This window comes from Ischnura elegans, chromosome 11, assembly GCF_921293095.1.
Source record: "Ischnura elegans chromosome 11, ioIscEleg1.1, whole genome shotgun sequence".
Lineage (NCBI taxonomy): Eukaryota > Metazoa > Arthropoda > Insecta > Odonata > Coenagrionidae > Ischnura > Ischnura elegans.
Window position 1 is genome coordinate 69,955,944 of NC_060256.1, and position 20,819 is coordinate 69,976,762.

Genomic DNA, 20,819 nt, shown 5'->3' on the forward strand with positions numbered 1-20,819 from the left:
CATCAGACAGAAATCCATCGTAGCAGTGTAAATGCCGAGACGGCATGAAATCACTTTTTCGCGAGGTGGTGTGTCCCCTTAGGATATTTGAGAGAGATGTTAGTTGAATCAACTATATGCCCAAATTGTTCCCATAAAATTAAAATATTCCATTAATCAGCTAAATTCCTGTTTGAATCCTTTAAAGAAAATCACAACTACTCGCCAAAATCCTGAGTTTTACTGCTGCATAGGCAACCTAGTCAAACATTCACGCATTCAGTGGCGCTGACTCCATGGCGCCTGAGGGGGCCCGAGCCCCCTCAAAAATTTGTTATGGGTGTGAGGAAAAAATGTGTCAGACTTGTTGATTTTCCCCGGAGTGCCTAGATATCAAGATTAGAGTTATCAGGGTTCTAATGTTGATCATATGACTCTTCTAAAATGCTTAAAAAAACTTGTACTCACTACTTATAAAATTTCCCGGGGGACCCCTGGTTTGGGCCCCCTCAATATTTTTTGTAAGTCGGCATCCCTGCCCGCATTCATCGTTTTTTTCGTCCATCCCCTTGAAAAACGATAGATCGAGGTTCCACTGCATACCTTTTTATTTATACATTCATCAAGGGGAATAGAAGAAGAAACGTACGTTTAATATGCTTTGCGCAATTCTAGTATTCGAGGTATTCGAATATTCGAGCAATGATTTAATATTAGAATTCGACATTCGAGTTCGAGAAATCTCTACTCTATATGAGTAGGGTTGAAGCACAAGAGTATTATTTCTAGGAATACTATGGATTTGTACCGATTGGTTCCATTAAAAAATTAAATTAATTCAGGCCTACCACTTTCTAATCCTACCCTGTAGTTTGACCCCTTTCTTGTGAAGAGGGACAATCTTCTTGCCACTCCTTCGGCAAGGTTTCCAAGTTTCAGAAGGCCACTATCATCTAATGACTAAGATATTCTGGGAATACGGATATTAAATACCATAAACCCGTGAGAACTATGATCAATTCTATAAAATAATGTTCTTAAGGCCTGTTTACACGATACATTAACACGTACGAGTTAATGCACGTTTGCGTGAATGATTTTTGTGGACCGGAACGGAACATTTGCGAATGCAGGAACCAAATTAGAACAGGTTCTATTTTCTGTGCATGCATTCGCACAAGTTGGGTGGTTACACGGTGCATTTTGGCGTTAATTCTCGCGTTCATACATTTAGACATTAACCCGTGCGTGTTAATGTACCGTGTAAACAGGCCTTTAGAGAGAGATGGTCCCTTCAAAGGAATAGTACTTAAGAGAGGCTTCACTGAATAACCTTACCATTTACTCAATATTTAATTGAGATAGATATGACTTTTTTCTCACGGTGGTAACACCTAGGGTTTGGGGGCTCTGCCAAAAAATCATCTTCATGTCAATACTGCTAAACACATAAAATATTCACACAATATGGGCTAACAATGAAATGTCTTAATTAGCACATACAAAAGATACTTACGTGAGCATGCATGTAGCGAAGAAAGAAGTCCAGCAGAAAAGACTTTCCCTTGCGAAAGGCACCAGCAACGGACACAATAACAACATAACGATCTCTTACTTCTTTATGCAAGAGAATCTTTTCAAGGCTTGTAGTATCTAGCTCGAATGAATGGTCCGCATTCGTAACCACCACTGCAACTGGGTGGCCTTCCATTGCCGCTTCATCTATACTGGGAGCTAAAAAAAAAGAAAGAAAGTGAAATTAAGTTCCATGCATCATAGGAAAAATAGTCGAGATTAGAATTAGACGATAAAACTTTCTCACCAAAATTAACATGGGAGTGATGAAAAATATAAATAAATCAATTTAGAAATGTTTCACAGATATTTGATGACATGGACTCAGGTTTTGACAAAGCTTCAGTTGAAACTTAAGTGGATGCCATTAAAAATTTGCATGACAAAATTAAGTTCATTTATTTCCATTTTTCATTAACACAGTTTCAAAAAGCTAAACCTGTCACCATCTAGTCAACAAAAAAGGATCACAGGCCGGTGGAACTTGATCATCTTAAAATTTGCTGAAACATGATCAAGCAAAAACTTTCTCACCATGAGCACTAACAAAAATAGAAACCATCTCGGTAACTTCAGCTATATTGAAAATAAAAAAAGTCAAGAGAAATATAACTTTTACTAAGTACTACGCTCAAATATAAAACAACACCAGGTCTTTGTGAGCAAAAAGTACCACTATCTGACTTCTTTTTAACATGCTTTCTGTTCACTTTCCTCTAACTCTTTCTCCTGATCACAGAAAAGATTCCTGAAAACCGTTGTATGAGCCAAACACTCTCAAATGGAGGTACATCTTGCTCATAATTATCCAATATCATTCTAAAGGACGCCAGCTATGTAGAATACGCAGGTAATTTCTAATTGGCACCATAAAATTTACAAAAAACTTCGGAAAAATATACCTAGCGGCACATGATATCTATTAATAAATACAACCGCCACACTCAATTCATCCAAAACATACCTTCCTCGAAAAATAATCCATCGATAACAAATAACGGGCAAGAGGCTGAACCGTATGGTTATAAAAAAAAGTATACACTATTATCCAACAACAAGTATTCCATTCATATTTCGATGTAATTAACTCTTACCGCCTAGATGTTAAGCTTCTTACGACCTTTAAATGTGAAACGAGCTCATTTATTCCATCACGACGAATTTAACCTATAATACTTCCACACCATATTTGAAATAAGCTCTCAAAACTTCATGTTGTTACGGTAAAATCGGCGAAATGCGGCAAAACACTTTCGGCGTAGCAACGCAGCGACAACATAAATAAACATCTCATTTCACAATAAACGAATAAAAAGTTCTTTCATTGGCGAACTGTATTTATAAAAAAAACTCTCGGGACTCTATTCGAGCCAAATTTTTTTGCGTATCGACGGCACACTTCCACCGTACGTTATTGACCTGAGGGAGACGGAGGAATGTCCCATAGAAACGTTGGCTGAAAAATTTATTACGTATTTCGGAGTTATTTATAAACAAACTAATATCTTTTCTCAAGCGACAACCTGACTGAATTGAAAACAGCACATGACAGCAATACGGGCCAACCGTAGCCAACCACAGCGCACGTCTTAAGTCTGCCACGGGAGCTGAGTCTCGTGAAAACTATGCCTCCGGTGAGATCCTAAAAACCAAAATCACTTAGGAATAAGGGCAAATAGAATCAAAAGTTTGACTGAAATACAGCAAGAAGGCATTCGGGGTTCCTTCTTATGCTGGGAAAAATTAAGAGGAAAACATGAGATGTATATACAAATGTTAAGTACAAGCGAATAATTGTCAAAAGATGATGAAAATTAATCGGATTCACCGTTAAAAAAAGAAAAAGGATTTCTCAAAAATTAGTAAAATAAAAGTACATGGAAGTTTAACTCGTCCTGATCGCAGTTACGCAGTCCCATCGCAACTATCACTTTCGTAAGTTACACGCAAAATACTACTCAATATTACGCAGGGCAAAATTCTGATTCACGTAACTGCACATTGGGACAAAACTTGTCAAAAAAAAATCCCCGCGAAAACTCAATAACGAATCCGCGGTCCTAAAAATCCAATACTACTACCAGGGATTATAAACAAAAAGATTTTCTCACCAACATAAAACTCGTGGAAACTGTTACCACGTACACAAAATTATTATATGCACAAGAAGGGAAAGAAATGGACGCATAAAAGGGTAGAACGAAAGAGTTAGCTGCTTCGCGACTTCCTTCACGGGGCAGAAACAACTAGAAATGGTCTGCGCATGCGCTAGTTCATCTCCTTCAGAGAGCGAGTCTCATGTGGACGCCGATTTCCTTTCCATTTCGCTCTTTTTTCTTCCCGAATTAAGAGTGTACACTCACTCCTCGAAACTATTCTGAGCGTAAAAGCCCGCCACTTCATGCGTCAAGAGGCCCGACTCGGATACTTGAGGCTCGCCTATGATTGGAACGCCATACGGCACGAACACGGTTCAAACTGGTAGGATTCCATAGGATACCTAAAACCAGTAGCGTAGCCAGGATTTTGAAATGGGGGGTTTACTGGAGATTTCGGGGCCCTTCCGGGGCGAATGGAAAACACCCCAGGGTAAAGGGGGGTCCGGAAATTTTTTGGATTTGCAAACCTGCTTTTTAGGACTCAAAAGACAGTAATTTCGTTCGAGCATTTATAAAACAGAAGTATATATATTTACTTACAAGTTTTTGGCGCCTCTTTTACAGGCTCAAGGGGGGTTTTAACCCGGAACCCCCCCCCCCGTGACTATGCCACGGCCTACAACACGCTCAACTGGATGAGCTGCTCATTAATTTCCATTCAAGAACAAAGGGTCGTGTAGATATACCATAGAAAGGGTTAGGTACATAGCGAGAGCCGGAATTAGATGAAAATAGGCCCTAGGCTCTTCCACTAATGAGGTCCTATCACCTCCCATTTTGAAGTTTGTAATTTTAATTATATACAATAAATAAACCATTATTGTGATAAATGTCAATAAGTTAAAAGAAAAGCGATGATTTCACAAAAGTGTAATTTTAATTTTGCTAAGAAAATGACCGTAAGCCCCTCTTCAACTTGAGGCCTTAGTTACCCAATATGAAAAACCGGCCATTTTAGGAATACCGCAGTAAAAACGAGGAAAGCAACAGTAACTGTAGGATTAACAATTAATTTAGGTGGCTGGGAATATTTGGATTCCATGGACAGATTTCAGTGATAGATAAAAAAATATTGGTTTTTGAATTAAATACGCAGGGCATGTAGGCACGAAATTTGTTTGACTATAGGAGACGCTAAGTCCAGAAAGCGTAGCAACAAATTAGGCTCTCTTGGAGGCCGCATGATCCATAAGTTCCCATGGCACAGAGGCTATTCATAAAAGACATCGTCAAAGTAGAAGACATTATAAATGTATAAATAAAAGATCATAAATGCATATTGCTTCATTGGTGCCTATATCTGGAGCACGCTTCTTCACAGAAGTGAGGCGATGAAAGCAGCGAAAACGTCAACGGAGCAAGTATTCGGAATGCGATGGCAAGAAAAAATAAATCAACAGCATCGACCGAGTAAGAAATGAGGAAGCCCTAATAAGATCGGGAGAAAAGAGAAGTCTTCTTAAAACCCATAGAAAACATCTTATAGGCATCTCATAGGCCCCACAATGAGTGAAAGCAGTCGTCAAGGAAAAGGGAACGAAAAGTACGGCAAAGAATGACAGCGGAAAACCATGGGCGGAGAGAGAGAAATGATTGGATACCTGCGGGCAACCAATTCCCGGATGGCCGACAAGTGCGGATGTTGAGGACTGTCAATAATTATTTGCGAATAAAATCGAGTACAGTTATTCCACCTCCAAATCCTGCGTGGGATATGCAGGGTGGCGATATGAATTTTTAATCCCGGATAGGTGAATCCAGCAGGGACCAAAATTACTAATGATGTTTCGGTCGAAAACGCACCATTTTCAAACAACAAAAACTTTACGACAATCTACTAAATTTCACTAAAGTATTGCAGACGAGGTGAAATATCGCCAGAAACGCCACAAACAAAACTTTGATGAAGGCAGAAAAAATTTCAGCAGGCATCAATAGCAGACTGAAATTTGTTTTAATAGGTCTCATTTGCAAAGAATGCACAAAAAAGAAAGTAGCACTCTTCAAAACCAATATTTAACTGAAGGAAACTAAAAAATCAACTTCAAAATTAAATAATATTAACTGCACCAACGCAAGGTATATTCTGTTCGCACAAAGACGGACATGAATGTACATCTCAATAAGTCAGGGGTTGCAACAAACAGAGTACAGCCATAAGATGTATTCCACACAAATTAAGCGATTGAAAGGAAGAATTGATGAATTTCCATGCTTTAAATACAACCGTACGCTGTAATGGAAGCTATCACAATGAATGAAGTTTTATTGTCACCGGCGATGGCTAATCACCCTCTTTAGTTACATAATTTGTTAAAAACATAGCTATTGAAAGTAAGTTCGTTGGCATTTCGTTAAAATGTTTAAAAAATAATCTGCTCATCACCAATCGGTCCTCAAGAAACGCAACTTAAGAATCCATTATCATTATCTCTTAAGTTACAGACTGGAATGAGAACACAAAAGAAGGAACATTTCCTTAGAACTCAAGCTAAATGACAGATAAATGAGTCACACTAGGAGAAAGGTTTTAAAAAAGGCTCTTTACTACTTCTCACCTCATTAGCGAACCTCTCACAATAATGGAGTAGTACACTTCTGCAAATAAGTCTGGACTAGGTAACCAGTGCGAAAATTTCGCACCTTCACGCCGTAAGGGTATAAGTATTTACGGAAACGGTGTTATGGGGTTTTAAATAAAGAAAAAGGTGTAACATAAAGTACTTTCTTTATAATTCTTAAAACAATTTCATAATGAACTCTCACTCTTAGACATAACAATTTTAAACCATTCACCCATGTACCTACAATCACTATGTGCATTTCGTGCTTTATTCAGTTTTTTGTTGTCAATTCCCTTTGATAATAATTCTTGAATACTTTCAAGGCGATATTTTTATTTTTTTCGTGATACACGTTATCTTTTAAGTTCCTTAGACACGATATCACTTTTAGAGAACGTTCAACATTATTTTTAATATTTTGCCTGATTTTTTCCGTTTCTTTGGTTTAGTTCTGGATTTAACGGGTTATTAAATCTTTTTTTGACGCTTAAAATAGAAAAAAAATGTGCGGAATCGATATACCTCGAGCGAGTAATCGACAAGGAAAAATCGAAACTTTTAAGCCAAATTTATGGGTAAATAGTAAAATTTGAGATTTAGGTATTATTTTCGTTAGAAGTTGGTGATTCAACATTTAAAATGATACCTTATTTATCAGGGTAGGCGCTGTATTAACGGAGCATACTCGGAATGACAGACAAAGACCTTTCTGTAATAATATATATGATAATGACGGATGAGGAGAGAGATTGGCACAGGATATTTTTGTAAGCCTTGGAACAAGAGACTTCTTATCACAAAACCACAGCCAACCCTCGCTATCTCTGACGCAGGGCAAATACAGTGGATAAAAATATAATCCAATCCCGACAGGAGAGGCGAAGCTCCCAAAGAATGAATATTTACACCCCGAATACCAGGATATTAACTCCCCTTAGTGCCACAAATCCAGTGCATATCAACAGTACATAGAAAAAGCATAATGATACCTTTACAAACTCACAAGACAGTTGCCCGTAAAAAAACTTTTCATTACCAGTTCTGTAACATCTTTCTCGCCTGTAATCTCTCCTGAATTACTATGTTTCACCGCAGAATATTCCGTATTTTTCTCCCGTCAAAGCATTGATATTATGAATTCACTAGTCTAATCCTTAATGTCTTTCTTGTCAGGCAAATAACAGGAGTTAAATTATCCTATCAAGGAATACAAAATGCATTCTACTAAAAAAAAAACTTCAAAGGAACGGTGGGAAATCAAAGACAAATGCTTGATTTTCCTAAGAAACAAATGGCAGACTGTAAAAGTTAACGTTTCAAATAAAACGTATATTGAAAGTTATATGGGTTAGGGAACAGCTTTCATGCGAAAAATGAAACAAATTTAAACCGATTACCACAAAAAGAACACTCATCAATCTCACATCTTTTTAAACCCTAAATTGTCTTCATTTTCGAAAAACTATAAAATCAGCGCCAACCGATGCCAGCAAGGCTACTGAAGTATAATCAAATATGGTTCCTCTAGGGAAGAACTCCAAGCAGGAAGTCCTCAGGTTTGCGCTGTTCGCGAAGCAACGAGGAGAGATAATTTTCGACGGCAAGTAAACTTTTTTTAAGTTCTCGACTGAACTCCAAAAAAATTATTTTAATTTTTTTTCAATTTTTGAAACAAAAAATTAGACAAAATCAAAAACTCAGACTCAGACAAAATCTTACTGTTAAAAAAAAAATTCACGCCGAAATCGTACATTCCAAGAAATTTAAAAAAATTAGATTTTAGGTACTGTATATTCACCGTTGGTTTTGTAATATGCAAACATATTGTTAAAATGAAAAACAGAAAATATACATTATAACCATCGTTGCCCCTAAAAATACGACATAAAATAACACGGGTATACCTTCACTATAAGCTTAATAATATAAAATTAGGCAGTAATATCAATACCCAAGAATTAAAAAAAAATACTGGACACCTATACGGCAGGAGGCCATGTATGAGAACCGTGGACGATATTCCAAGAAGGATAATGTTTTCTTTATTTTCAAAAATCTAAGTTTACCGGCAATTAGAAAAGTACTTGCTAATAATTGCGTTTTTCAATCGTTGGTAACTGAATAACAAGTGCGAGTTGTGAAACACACCATATTTAGAAGTTAAAACTCCAAGAAAGAAAAAGGATTGATTTTAAAATTACTGTATTTACTACTACCGTACTATAACAAAGGGTACTGAGAGTCTCCATGAAAATGCAGTCATTATACGTGATTCTGTACATAAAGTCACGGGTCGTATGATCGGTCATTCATGAAGTGATTTTGAGAAGCACAAGTGAAAAAATGTGTTCGGCATAAGGATTAAAAAAATATTTTTCCCTCGAAAATCCAGCTTTGGTGAACGATATTCAAATGATACTCTAAAAACTTGAGTAAACAAACTCAAATATGTTCCATCTACACCATGCAGGAAAAGGAAAGAGAGCTAGTGACAGAGATAAAACGATTATATTTGAGCTAATACATAGGCAGTAGCTTAGATAAGGACTACAGGAGGTGTGAAAAATACTAAATTAGTTACGTTAGGCGTGTTATGAGTGCTTTCAATGAAAAGTAAAAATCCTTTAATCATAAGAGGCTATCGAAAAATTGTAGAACTAGTAACACGGAATGCAGATACGTAAAACAACACAGGTATACGGCGAATCCATCATCTATATTTGACGCTCTCCATTCCATAATATTTACTAGGGGACAAATATAATAGTTGATTACGCATTGCATGTAATAAATGATAAAGAGGCGACTCAATACCACAATGTGACGACAAAGCAGTTTTAATTTCCAATGCAAAGAAATATTCCTACTGAATTCACTTTCAAATAAATTTATCAGCAGTAGACCACGTCAAACCACCGCGAATCCAGTTTGAGCGTTTTGGTTACGTATACTTGTGAGGCGTTAAGGAATTTTAAGGTTTGGGCCATACGAAACAAATTTTTAAAAGGGCTAATCAAGATAACTGAAAAGGAATAGATCCATCTATTTTAGCAAATCAAAATTAATGGCTCTTAGTTCCTATACAAAGGCTACATCATTCTCGCTCGACAGCTCTGCTTGGGCGGATGACTGAGAAGACTTAGGGCTTCCCGCTTAACTTATTCAAGTCTTGCTGCAGGCAAACCATACACCACCAGAGACTTCACGCTCCCAGTCTTCATACCGGCAAGCTTATGATGAACTTCGGCTATTGAATAACAATCGACACAGCAATTTTCAATTTCATATTAAGTGTAGTATAGACTTGCTATAACTATCAATTCCTGGAGGTCAGACATTAACAATACTGAGAAAATTAAAATTCTACGGAATCAACAGAAAATATCTCATCCCCCCGTATGTCCGCTAGTTAACAGCTACGGCACACATGAAGTGGGGCAAGGTTCTTTCCAAAATAGGCGGTGGTATAATTTGAAACCGAAATAGATAATCCCAAAATTAGCCTTTTTTCAGATCACCGATATTTACGGTAGGGATATTTGTGTAAGGGAACCTAATTGAGAGAGATTTGGTTAGCCATGGATATCGCGGTGCTATCACTTCACTGCCGCCACGAAGCGAAAATAAATACTCAGGGTTTGATAAGGAAAGAATAAAAAAAATCTTTTTCCAAGATAAGAACAGCTGACCAAAATCAAATCATGTTCCTGACCTAGGTTTTCGCGCGTAGTGTCAAAATCATTACAGAATATAAAATAAATATATCATTCTATCAGCTATGAATTTTCTTTTTTCCGTGATTTATTTCTTTCCGTAAGATGAAGCCACAAACGAAGTCATTCGAAACCGCTGGGCTCTAAAAGCAACAAGAATTTATAGATAGCATCTTCTGGGTATGATCCCCGGATGAACACGATAGTTTCGCTAGCTGTCCAGCCGGGGTCCTCATGTTAAACTTCTATTCACTGACTATTTAGATCTAATTAAGAAGATGGTGGTCTCAACTATTGACTTTCTAACCTTTTCCTACCTACCTGCCTCCCTATTTCTATCTTTGTTGCTAAGGAAACTGAACAATAATGTCACTACTCCTCCCTAAAACTTAATTCTAAAACTCTGAATTGACGGATGATAAAATACTAATTCTAAAATACTACTTCTTGAATAATGCCGACATCAATTAAGATTAAATATATGTGTATTTTAAAAAAGCAGGAGCCGAAACTGAGATCCTACCGATTAAAACTGAGGTATAAAGTTATAATAACAAACAGGACTGATATAGGTGAAGTAAGATTACTAATTTCGTTCTAAGGGAACGCCGACGTTCATGCATCAACAATAATAAGATCGTAAAATTAGCAATCCTGAGTTAAAAATGAATATCCTAGACATCGACATCCCTGCATCACATACACACAGGGCTGGCGGACTCGCACTTAAAGCACCTTAAACGGCCTAGCAAAATTCCACGTTTATTGGAATTCTTGGAATAAATCAAAAAATAAACGAACAATTGCGTATTCAAATGAACAGTGGACACCATCTTACAGCAATAAATAGATATAATTCACATCACAGATAATAGAATACACATAATAAAACTTAAGCCTGAATACCAGACACAATAAAATTCACCTCATCTCAAAGAGGTTTTCCACCTAAAATTCCGCTTTAAAAAGTTCTCCACCTGACTTCATTACTTCCTTATACACCATTCACTTTAGCAAACAGTCATCTAAAGTCTCCCATTAATGCGAATGGTAACGTTACTAAGAGGAGCAATTACATGCGGTGGAGAATAACCGAAGCGATCCGGCACTTGACTCGCTCGGTTTTAATGATCCTTCGTAGAGAGGTAAGCAGAGATGGCCGATCGATTGATATTCAAGACGTAAAGCCAAGACACACTGATTACATAATTAACAAAGAGGGCTCACATATATCAGGAGGATAAAAAAATAGTTATACAGTTGCCATATAAACGGGAAACTGAACAATAGTGACACTATTTCTCACTAAAGCTTAATCATAAACTCTGAAATGGCATGATGTAAGACAAAAATTATTCCTCATGTATATCGACACCGAGTAGGAGAGATAAAATGTGTATTTTAAAGTTAAAGAAAGAGCCCAAATTGAATTTCTACCACTTAAAATTGAGGCAAAGAGTTATGCAAGGAAACTATACAACTAATAAAAAACAGGAATGATTAAGTTACAGTATTCAGTGGCGTAGCCAGGGGAGGGGTCCGGGGGGTCCGGATCCCCCCCCCACGAAATATACAAACACAATTATTTTCCTTCATAAAAGAAAACAAAATATTGAAAAATTATGAATTTAAAAAATATTTCTTTAACAAATTAAGTTTTTTCGATTATGAAAAGTGTTAAAATTAGTTTAAAACCCATTATTTAGTACCCTGTTTTCCAAAAACTTCCTCCACTGGTTTTGGACCACCCTCGAACGTAATCCCCGGCTACGCCACTGGTAAGATTACTAATTTCCTTCCAAGGGTAGACGCATTTTCATACCCTGGGAGTCAATGAACCCGATCATATTCGATATTAATCTGAGCTCGATTTTTTTTCAAATTGAATACATACTTTTGACAGTGAGAGATTCACATAGTAGATGTTCGCACGAAAAGCACTGCCTCCGTGAATGCAGACACGAAGGGAAAAAATACAGAAATTGATACTCGCACCTGAGACGATGGGCTCGACCACAGGCTGAAGGGGTTGAAAAACCACCGAAATATGAGCGGAGGGGATGTTTCTTATTTTCCCCCTCAAACATACGGAACGCACCCCTTTTGACGAGTTGACTGGGGGGGAGAGAAGTGCCGAGGGACAAGGGTGGAGGGTTTCAAAGGAAATTTTGCAATCGAAAACCGAAAGCTTGGAAGTGTTCAAGTGAAGCGAGTGTAACACGAAGCAGGAGATTTCTACCGCTGAAACAAAGGTGGAAATAAATTTTGTAAATCCGGCCAACCCCGTCAGCGAGGGAGCTTCAAAATTTCTAAATGCCAGATATTTAAGAAAGAATGAGCGCTATTGGCTAGAACTAGTTATTTTGGCAGGAAATGAGTTGAGAGCAAAATCCGCCCACAAGATAAATTTTTATTTCTACAATTACTAGCTAAAACTAGCGTGTTAGGAGAGGCACCTCCAGAAGCATCTATAAATGTAAAAGAGGATGTCTGTTTGTCTGTCCGCTATGCCTTTCCATACGGCTTCACGGATTGCGACCCAATTAAGTGCATATGTTCATCTCATTCTATTGAACGCCGTAACGCTACTTTCGGTTACGTCCGACGCGTCCTTTTCTCATTACAATTTGTTACGTCACGTCATACAACTTCTGCTGTTGGTCATCCTGCCGGATAGGCACACCTCAAGACATGCTCAAAGGTGAAACAAAAATCCTGCCCAGAGATCATGAAGTCCAAGTTCCAAGCTTCCCACCTCTTTGAGTACTATTCTTCCCGAGGAACGCCAGGTGGCCAGTCAGTGCCGGATATTTACGAAAGAATTAGCGATATTGGCTAGAACTAGGTAGTTATTTTGGCAGGAAATGAATCGAGAGCATAATCCGTCCACAAAACGCATTTTTATTTCTACAATTAGTTGCTAACACTCCCTTGGAAAGTCAACAGATGCGCTTTCCAAAGCATTTCCAAGTATCAATGACATATTATGGATACACGCGCTTAGTTATAAAGACAATGCCACAATTTTCCAGGCAAATTGCTTTCTAATTGTAAGTGAAAATATTCTGGACGGGGGTTTGACGCCTTGATTTTATAACGATCCCGTAAACTGCAATTAATGAGAAAGTACCAAGTTTAGATGAGCCGGAAAATAATCCCAATTTTTTATATTTCGGATGCTATGACGACAAATGTATGCATAAAAGATGAAATTTTATGAGTTTCCGAAAAAATGATGCAAGAATGGATTACATTCTATCGCTGGCATAGTTTCTAAAGCAAGAATTTCTCCTCACGTTCAAACTACTAACGTTAAAACGACCTCATTCTTCTCACGGATGACTCCTTGTTTCTGTTCTATCAACCGACCAAAGCCTGTTGAATTAATGGCGCGTGAAGGGCAAGAGTTAGCCAATGGAGAATATGAGACATGCAAGATGCGGAAGGTTGCGAACTGGCCGGTAATATGTAGCGCCCTCTTCAGACAAAATTCAATGCCCATACTTGTGCTTTCTGCGAATACATTAAAAATGAAGACTCTATCAGGAGGCATCATGCATGTTCAGAGGATGGAGAAGAATTTGTCTCGCGAAAAAACTGAAAGGTAAGGCGAGTGTAGGAAAAACTGAATTGAAGAGGGGAAAGAGGCCGAATGGGGAGGGTTGACAGGCTGAAAGGAATTTCAGCTTCCACGTTGAATGGAAGCGCTTCGCTTTGTTCATTTTTTTCTCTTGAAACGGGCCCGATCGATGATTTTCGACCGCTGAATCGGAGGAAGAGATGAAGAAAATGCGAAACCGCGACACGCGTTGCCTCTCCTCCCTAAACGATTCCATGCTGAGGCACTGTCTCCTCGCAGCACTCTTTTTACAGACTCTTGATGGGAATGTAACGAAAATTTAACCCTAAACTTGGCTCAGAGTAACGTAGTCACAAAATCTTCGTTACTTTGACGACCCTATTTTTTTACCTTCCTATGAGGTTTTTTTGTGCTCAAAACCAATGAACTTAAATTTTTATTACCGACAACATATATTTTTAAGTTTAAATCATTGTCTTTCATTAAAAAGTTTTAATAATTCTTTTCACTATGATTTATAACAAAAATTTTGATGTAAGGTGATGGAGAAAAATATTTAAAATAACATAAAATATGTAATTTTTAATTACAAAATGCATTATCCAAAAAATCGTGAAAATTCGTGAAAATTACGAAGGTTTAGGAATCCGGGGTTAAGGCCTCTTCGGGACCTATCTATGACAAATAGACACGGTAATCTACATATAATTCGCTGTCTCGAGAATGACGTGTAAACGACTTTATGAAATGTAAAAACCGTATTCCGTAAAATTAAAGACTCCCTACTATCTAGGTTTCGACGCATGGCACGTGTTCATCAGGTACATTAGCATTGAATACACAGAATACTCTCTTAAATGACCTTCTGTGTCTTTTCCGTGTCTTCGATGCAAATGTACCAGATGATGACGTGCCGCGTTGAGACCTAGGTCGTACAGTATTAAATTCACGTGAAGTTATTAAGTTATTTCATTTCTTTATGCTAACCTACATTACTTGCAACAGATACCAGAAGGTCATTTAAGATAGCATACTGGTCAATGGCGTAGCCAGAGAACAACGGGGAGTTGGGGTTTGAAGGAGCTCTTCTTCCGCGACGCCTATATTTCCAGGGGAGAAAAATTAGAAAAATATTAACAAATGAAATAAAAAGTTAAAATATTATTTTCAATGATATTAACGCTAAAGTAACCATTTCAGGATTGACTTTGACAAACAGACTTGACTAACGAAACAAATTTTGTTTAAATACACAAATTTTTTACAGCTGACAATTGACAAAAAATTTTACCCGCGAATTTCCGAAGGTATGAATAACGATTTCCTTGATATGGTCAATTGATAAAAATTTATGATGCCCCAGCGATTTTCTTTAGGGTACACCCAGGTCATAACTTAAAAATCTACCAACAGTTATTCAGTTACGTCTCCTCTGATGAAGACCTCCTCACGGTTAAGTCCTCTTTAAATTTCAAAGGTGACGCGGGTGTACCCAGAAGAAGACCGCTGACTTAATATTGTCAATTAATCAGAATGCAAAGAACGTATTCTAACAACTATTTGCCCAGAAATTTGTCCATCTTATTTCATTACTTCCGTTTGGCCCAGAGATGGATAGCTGTCCAAATTTGACTATCTTTACCACTTTGAAGCTTCCTTTGCATAACTAGAATGAAAAATTAAAAAACTGACGGATGCTGATTCCTCGTGAAACGTCGAAAGAGGTGAAATGGAACAAAATGTACCTTTACGGGGGAGAAGGGGAGTAAAAACGTAACTTTCAACGGCCCGTGGCGCTTTTCTGGCACATGTGGGGGTAGCCGGCATCCCCTGGCTCGGAAGCAGTCATCTACTTGGAGATCTTCCAGCGTTTCCGAATCCATCCGGGGATAAGCCTCGAATCCAGAGGATCGACAGAGGACGTACCCAGTCGAGATCCTAGACCCTCCAGGAAGCGACCACCACCACAGAATGGCCTCAAGCCAACCTGCACTTCGCCTCATTCGTGTATGTTTTATTTATTTATTTTCGTCGCCCGAAAAGTTCCTTCAAGGACTTTTTAAAACCGAGGGATACAAAGTGTAACAAAGACTACCACACACAACCATGCCTTGGGTGGGGACGACCTACCCAGGCGGGTAATGAACCTGCGACCTTCCGTTTGGCAGGCGAGGAATTTTCCCCGCCACCACGAAGCCGGCAAAGCTGAAGCTTAAATTGAAGAAAACTCACGTAAGTTACATGACGATAGAGTTACGGTCGGTTCAAATAGCTGTAAAAAGTTTTCACTTAAAATATAAAGATTATATAATCTGAATTCTTTTTGCCATAATTTTTCTTTTTGTCCTCATAGGGTTTATTCCATGATGGCAAAATATTTGCTTAATAAAATGTGAGTCGTTATTTGCCAGTCATTTAATTAATTTCGTGAGTCATTTGCTTAATAAAATGCTGAGGAGTGACAGGAGAATAAGTCTCCCCTCCTGTGACAGTAAACATTCTCAAATAACGATGCGAAATAGCAAGGTTAAGAGTTAGTAATGAGGAAATCCTAAGAGAGTAGGACAAAAGAGAAGCATCATGAAAACCGTAATAAGAGACGAAACACCCTTATATGTCACATCTTGAGACATGATGGCCTGATGAAGACAATAGTGGAGGGACAAGTTGATCGCAAGAACGGAAAAGGAAGACCTCGAACGAAATATATGAAACAGGTAAAGAAGTATGTGAAAGAGAAGAAATACGTAGGTGTTGTAAGATTGGCTGATAGGAGAAATGAGTGTAGAGCTGCGTCAAACCAATCTTAGGATTATTGACCGCTGATGATGAATGGCGATTACGACCTACAAAAAGGAAATGCTGATTAGAGCTATAAAATAAACACTATTTTGACAAAAATCGGACACAAGTCCTTATTCAAAATAAATCATAATTTAAAAAACTTAATTACTCCGTCGTGGACATGAACTTGCTCGAAGATGAAATTAAGTTTTCAAAGTCAAGATCGTTTTCACCATGAATGAGACGAGTGGCAGAAGCAGACATCGACTCCAAAGTTTTCTTTTGCCAACTAAAATAATGACCAACCATAATAAAACATTGATGTTGGTCGATTTCCACTTATAGTCGATAGCGGCTGAACATCGATTATCTATAGTCAACTATATTAGTTCCCAAATTTTATATCTTAACTACCAACAGTCAGTTGCTTTGAGTATTCTCCTACCATCACCTTCCATACACGGGGGCAGCATCGATAGCAGAATAAAATTTGAAGTTTCCTCATCGTTCGCGTTATATTTTGAGTTAAAATTCAGCGGATTCACATCCCAATGAACAACTAACAATGGACAAGAACTGGCCACCAGCACAGAAACTATTACAGTAGAGGAATCTCCTGTCGGCCGATAAATGATTTGTCACCCATAACGTATTTGAATGATTCACTACTCCCGTCTCTGACGGCAAAGAGATCCGAATTTCACGGCAGTAATTAGGGCTGTTAACCGAAATTTATATTCGTGATAATAGTGTCTTTAAAATTCATAACTTGTCAATGCTATTCTTAGAGTGCCAATACTCTCTGGCAAATATTGAGAATGACGGATAGTTCCGATTTCGTACTCGAACGACGTTCTGCGGTCATTTTTGAAAACCGATCAAAATGCGCCGATGTGGCAAAATGAATCCAGCCTCCACGGAATGTAATAGGACCTCCTGTATGTAGTCCTTTTGGCTAACACCGGCGGCCATTGACACTCGCAGACCAACCATGATAGATGACGAATATTCGATATGAGGGGGTGAGAACCAAAAAACCAAGTGATTTATTTATAAATAGAGTTAGGCACAGAAATTCATAGAAGATATGAAGAGGACTCTACTAAAGGAGGCCAAAGGATATGGCGGTTAAGCGTTATATGTATAAGTAGCCTTTTCGCGCGCATTTTTTTCGGAAGCGGCACTAGGCAGCTGTATCTTGTTCAGTGTCACTTTCGTCATTAACCGTAATGGAAGTGGTTTCTTTAGTTGACAATCGTCTCGCATGCGTTAAATGTGTGCTTTACATGTTTTATTGGCTCAGTTACATATTACTGCCGCGTATTTCTTCGTGAAAAATGGATATATATGCCTAGATGCGCCGCGTGTGGCGATTTTGAAATCTGATTTTTAATGCGCGCGGAACGACAACAATTCTATCGACGGACTTGATAATCGTCTAATGTAATATTCGTAGAAGAAATATACAAAAACTTGTTGGCCAAGGTATACGAGTGAGTCTCTGTTCTGTGTTGACATCGAGTGAAAAATCAAATCCACAACTAAATATCTATTTGATCTCGTTTGTTTTCTTTACCTATTCTAAACCATTGGTGCCCATCTGTTGATATTCCGCATTGACTAATTATAGTAAAAATCGGTCATGGCGCAAGCCTACGAAGAAGTACATTAACCTCTCCAGCGTTCAACGCAGACGTCAATAATCACGCGAGTGGAAATGAAAAAAAAACTGACGCGAGCGAAACGCATGCGATTTACATCGATTGTGACGACCGTCATACATCAGCGCACAGGACATACGGGTGCCCGACGTCTGAAAATTCCGAGGTAGTACCGTTAAGACGCCACGAGCCGCGAAAGAACATCTGAAGGTCATTGAAGCAAGTTTTACGATCTCCTTCCGATTCTTCCACGCTGGCGGAGGCGATGCATTGATGCAGAACAAAGCGTGCGAAAACTACTCAACTGTCGGCGATGACATAGAAGCAAACGCAATGGTAAAAGGAAGTTGCTAAATTCAACTAATCCACGATACATCATGAAAAAGAAAGATATATAGTGCCTAAAAAGTGCTTCATTAGCCCCTTACGCTGAAATTACGAGTATAGCTGGTAATCAAATTTTCATAATTTTAGCGCTATTTAGGGGAACAATAAAAATATTTTGAAAGTTTAATAATTTAAAAACATTTATAATTTACATATTGAATTCATCTTTCATAAAATATGACGCATTGGAAGGAATTAAATGATTTTGATACGAGTAGCGATAGCTGCGTTCTCAATGTTTAATAGTAATCACTTTTTATTTCACTGTTCTATGCTGGTCACAAGCTACAAAATATCATTTCATTACCTACTATTCCATTTAAAAAGAACCACAGAAATAATAAATAGAGGATAGGAGCACGTTATTCAGAAAAAAATGAAGTGGAAGATGTTAATTCAGTAATCGCAACGACTCCGGCAACAAGTCTATTTTAGTTCCTCAAATCTCATCATCATTTATCATAATTTCACGGCTATTTCCAAATTTACAAGTTTTCCAAAAGTTGACGCCATAAAAATTGGGAAGATAAGCTGATATCTAATGTCAGCGCCTATTTTGTTGCTACCATGCCGCGGAAAATTAGAGCCATAAAGAGATGGAATAGCGCTGATCGCTTTCGATAGGAATTCATTCATAGAAAAGTCTTAGAAACACCTTTAACCTATATGGTGCTGACGTTGCGACTGACGGATGCACTCACAACATGTTACGATTATCTCACCAACAAAGCATTCACGAAAGTAGAAGCGTCATCGACGAATTAAAATAAGAAAATTGAATATCGCAAACTTTTCTGAGATGGCATCACTTTGTATTATATGCTGACACAAGAATTAAGTATGAGTCACAGTAAGGACATCCGCAGCTCTATAGACTCACATTATAACGACCGAATTACGACAGTTATACTCGAAGATATTTCTGCAAACAGATCTCAAAATAATGTTTCACTTATGCAAACATATCCGCAACTCTAAGATACTGAAGAAACGGGATAACCTGAAACCAGCGAAAGTCGAGTAAAAATTAGAATACCATTTAAATACATTAATCTAAATATCTGGGTATTATGGATCATCACGCAACGTATTTTTTTAGATACAAAAATAGCTTCGTTTTCCGCCAATATTCATTTTAAAAAGTTCACTCTGACCTAGTTTTCGAAGAGACTTTCTTCATTCTCAGGCCTCCTTCAAGCCTCGGTCGCATTGGAGTTATGTAATGAATATACGCGGAATTACAAAGATATTCTTATTATTTCAAAAGATTAGTAAAATTCATGAAGTCACACCCGAAAAACAGAATGCACCACGTTAACTTAATAGGCAGTATCCATATGATCAACTAATTCACTACGGTCCACTAAGAAAATGAACTGGAACAGAATATTCGAAAAGCCATTGCATTCCTTACAATTTTCTTTCACCCACAGTTCTCCATTCATAAAAGTTATAGAGAGTAATAATCTTGCATTCTTCCACTATTACTACATAATTTTCCCCTAATGACCCACTATGTACCACCCCAATACAGTATTCAACTACAGTTATTTCTACCAGCAAAACCTTCATGTATCTACCAAATCAACGGCCCGCACTTTTTCTCTAAAAGGAGATTTCCCGTTTCCCCAACCCACTCACCACAGATAATTTTTCTTGACTCTCATTCTCCGTAGGGTAATACAATAAATTTTCCCAAAATTCTGGCAGAGCATGGACCTACGTTCGAAAAAATCAAATCAAAGGTTATCTACCATCAGGAAATGAGTCAATAATTTCGACAGCACTCAATAGTTATCTCTCCTTGTACAGAAAATAAATAGCAACAGCAAATTCTGATAAGATATCGGTCTGTTAAATTTATGGAGAGATTCCAAAGTAAGAAAGGCCACAATGAACACATTTCACGACTTTTAGCGCCACGACACACATACGGAAATAGAAACGGGGTATAGGCGAAAGGTGGCGAGGGAAGAGAAGAATGTCGCCTCTAACTAAATACACGAACGATTGAAACTGATTGGTAACTATTTAGAGCATCTTTCGCTGAGGTGGAAGAAACAAATACGGCACGAAAAGCATATACACCCTACAAGGTGTAGAACAACTGACAGCGCACTTGTGACGAAAGAGAAGAAATACAATTCAGGATTATTTGGCACATTTCAAGCGTAGTGAAATATGTACAATAACAGAAAAACTGACAACTTTCACAAAAATGTCGAATACTGGTAACACCCCGAACTACATTGAAGGGATATGCAGAAATCCGAAGAAAAGTGGAATTCTAGATCCGCACCAACCACATATTTGAAACAATTCGGTATTGTTGTCCAAAACTGCTTCACTCGCACTTCTCATGGCTTATGAAGCATCAGACATAGCTTACACATACATCTAACACCAAATATTTACAC

At 37.9% G+C, this 20,819-nt stretch overlaps 1 protein-coding gene across 4 annotated transcripts in view; it reads right to left on the reverse strand.

The window, feature by feature from the left end:
• LOC124168484 (atlastin) overlaps positions 1–20,819 on the reverse strand; it is an 86,296-nt gene that overhangs the window by 23,775 nt on the left and 41,702 nt on the right. For 3 of the 4 annotated variants that reach the window (XM_046546772.1, XM_046546770.1, XM_046546771.1), the window contains exon 2: positions 1,496–1,713. In XM_046546772.1, coding sequence (XP_046402728.1) covers positions 1,496–1,713 — 218 coding nt within the window. Of the gene's footprint in view, positions 1–1,495; positions 1,714–2,648; positions 2,781–20,819 lie in introns of those variants that run through there. The other variant, XM_046546773.1, reaches the window with a different exon arrangement.